Source organism: Cervus elaphus, chromosome X (genome assembly GCF_910594005.1).
Source record: "Cervus elaphus chromosome X, mCerEla1.1, whole genome shotgun sequence".
Taxonomy (NCBI): Eukaryota; Metazoa; Chordata; class Mammalia; order Artiodactyla; family Cervidae; genus Cervus; species Cervus elaphus.
Window position 1 is genome coordinate 115,435,041 of NC_057848.1, and position 2,180 is coordinate 115,437,220.

At 46.1% G+C, this 2,180-nt stretch overlaps 1 protein-coding gene across 1 annotated transcript; it reads right to left on the minus strand.

Annotated features, from left to right (window-relative positions):
* Positions 1-251: 251 nt before the first annotated feature.
* On the minus strand, positions 252-1,641 carry LOC122689532 (small kinetochore-associated protein-like). Its single transcript, XM_043896047.1, has one exon. It carries the CDS (start codon positions 1,553-1,555, stop codon positions 848-850), a length of 708 nt encoding a protein of 235 aa, XP_043751982.1. The 5' UTR covers positions 1,556-1,641; the 3' UTR covers positions 252-847.
* Between the last annotated feature and the right edge of the window lie 539 nt (positions 1,642-2,180).

The following is a 2,180-nucleotide window of genomic DNA, read 5'->3' on the forward strand; positions in this document are numbered from 1 at the left end:
CAAAACTGTTTATAAATGACAATGTTGTGGGATGGGAAACCCCTTCCAGGGCCCCAAACTGGGCTTTTGTCTAACACTCAGAAATGAATTGTCAAGGAGACACATGTGCTGACAAAGCAAGATATTTTATTGGGAAAGGGCACCTGGGTGGAGAGCAGTAGAGTAAGGGAACCCAGGAGAACAGCTCTGCCATGTGGCAGTCTCTTGGTTTATGGTGATGGGATTAGTTTCATTAGTTTTATGGTGATGGGTTTTCTTTTTTCTTTTTTTTTTTTTTTTAGATTAAAAGCTCCAAGTTGTATTGTTTCATATGTGTTATTGCTATCTATACCTTCACCCCATTATGAAGCCATTTCAAGTAACTTTCAGTTCATAAATTTACAGCGAGGTTACAGAGCCCAGCCAGGATGGGGCAGAATGTGTTCCAAGTTAGGAAGGGATGTGACTCCTCAGTGATGTCTCCCATGGAGCATGTATGTTTCACTGTTTCTTTCTGCACATCTTCTGGCTTCTCTGGTTGTGGCTGGTTTAGAGTCTCCTGATGCTAATGATGTGCTGCTTTTTGATCCTAGGAGGCTGATCCAAGCTTTCAGGCCCCCTCTCCTGTAGGCCCTAATTATGAACTGTGAGGTTCAGAAGAGCTGGACAATCTGAAGGCTGGGAACGAATGCTTGCTTAAGGGAGGAATTGCCATTCCAACATCAATTGTCTTTAATCCTACTGCAGAAACTGTTTTCATTCTGGGGATGGTGAGTCCTAGAAGATCATGGCCAAGAAGCAGATGTCCTAAGTAGCTTCCTCTGAGAGTCTATCCCCAAGAGAGAGCCATGTGGCCACCTGCTTTTTATCATATTTCTAATAGCTGTTCCATTTCCTCAAGGGCTGTTGTGAAATCATTTACTTGACTGCTACATAAGGTCTGTTGTTCAAGGAACTGGGCTCTCTCTTCTTCTTTCATCTTCAACTTTACCTTTAAGGCCTGTAACTCTTCCATCTGCTTTTTGGCTGTTTCGTTAAAAAGCTTCAGTTCATCTTGCAAAGTTTGTAACAGCAGCATGGATTCCATGTGATCTTCGGTGGAGTCCTGCTGTGATGCCAGGGTCTCACTGCCTGGGGTGAGACCTTTGCTTTCTAAAATTGCCAAACAGTTGTCCTGAAACTTCTCCAGCAACTCTACTTTTTGAGTCAGGTCCTTCAGCTCTCCCTGAGTTTCAATCAATTTCTGGTGCAACTGCTTGTTGACAGCCTCTAAGAGCTGGTTCTTATCCTTGAGCTCTTCTTCTGATTTCTGTTTACTCAATGGTTTGTAGCTCTTCCTCAGGTTCCTTCTGGAGGTATCTGTAGCCTTCACCTGCCCATTCTCTCGTCTCGGTTTGATGATTTTTGTAACATCATTCTCTGAAGCTCCCGAATGAGGTCTGGAAACATCAACTTCTTTGGACTTAACAGGTAACTGGCTCTTAAAAGTGGCTCGAGTTTGTGCATCTGCGGGCAGGCCGCTGCTCAGCACACAGGAGGGTTGCAGGGTGTACACTGTCTTAACCACGCTGGTCATCGTAACGAGGCGGCACGGCTGGGGCCCAGGTGCCTGCTGCTGCTGCCCGCACGCCTCGTCGCTCTGGTTCAGTGATGGGTTTTCTTTAGCCAATCATTCTGATTCAGAGTCCTTCCTGGTGGTGCACGCCTTGTTCAGCCAACATGGATGCCAGCGAGGATTCTGGGAGGTGGTCGGACATGTGTTGTCTCCCTTTGACTTTTCCCAAACTCTTCCAGTTAGTGATGGCTTATCAGTTCCATGTTCCTTACCAGGACGTCCTGTCATAAAACAATTCATGCAAATGGTTACTACGAATAACTCATGCAAATACCTGGCCAGGGTGGTCGGTTTCAGTCAGTGTGCTTCCCCTAACAACAAGACTTAAAAGTCATGGCTAAACATCTAATTAATTGATAAAGACACTTGGACAATGTGTGCTCAGTTGCTCAGTCAGGTCTGATTCTTTGCAACCCCATGGACTGTAGCTTGCCAGGCTCCTCTGTCCATAAGGATTCTCTAGGCAAAAATACTGGGGTGGGTTGCCATGCCTTCCTCCAGGGGATCTTCCCAACCCAGGGATCGAACCCAGGTCTCCTGCACTGTAGGTGGATTCTTTACAGTCTAAGCCACCAGGGAAGCCCAA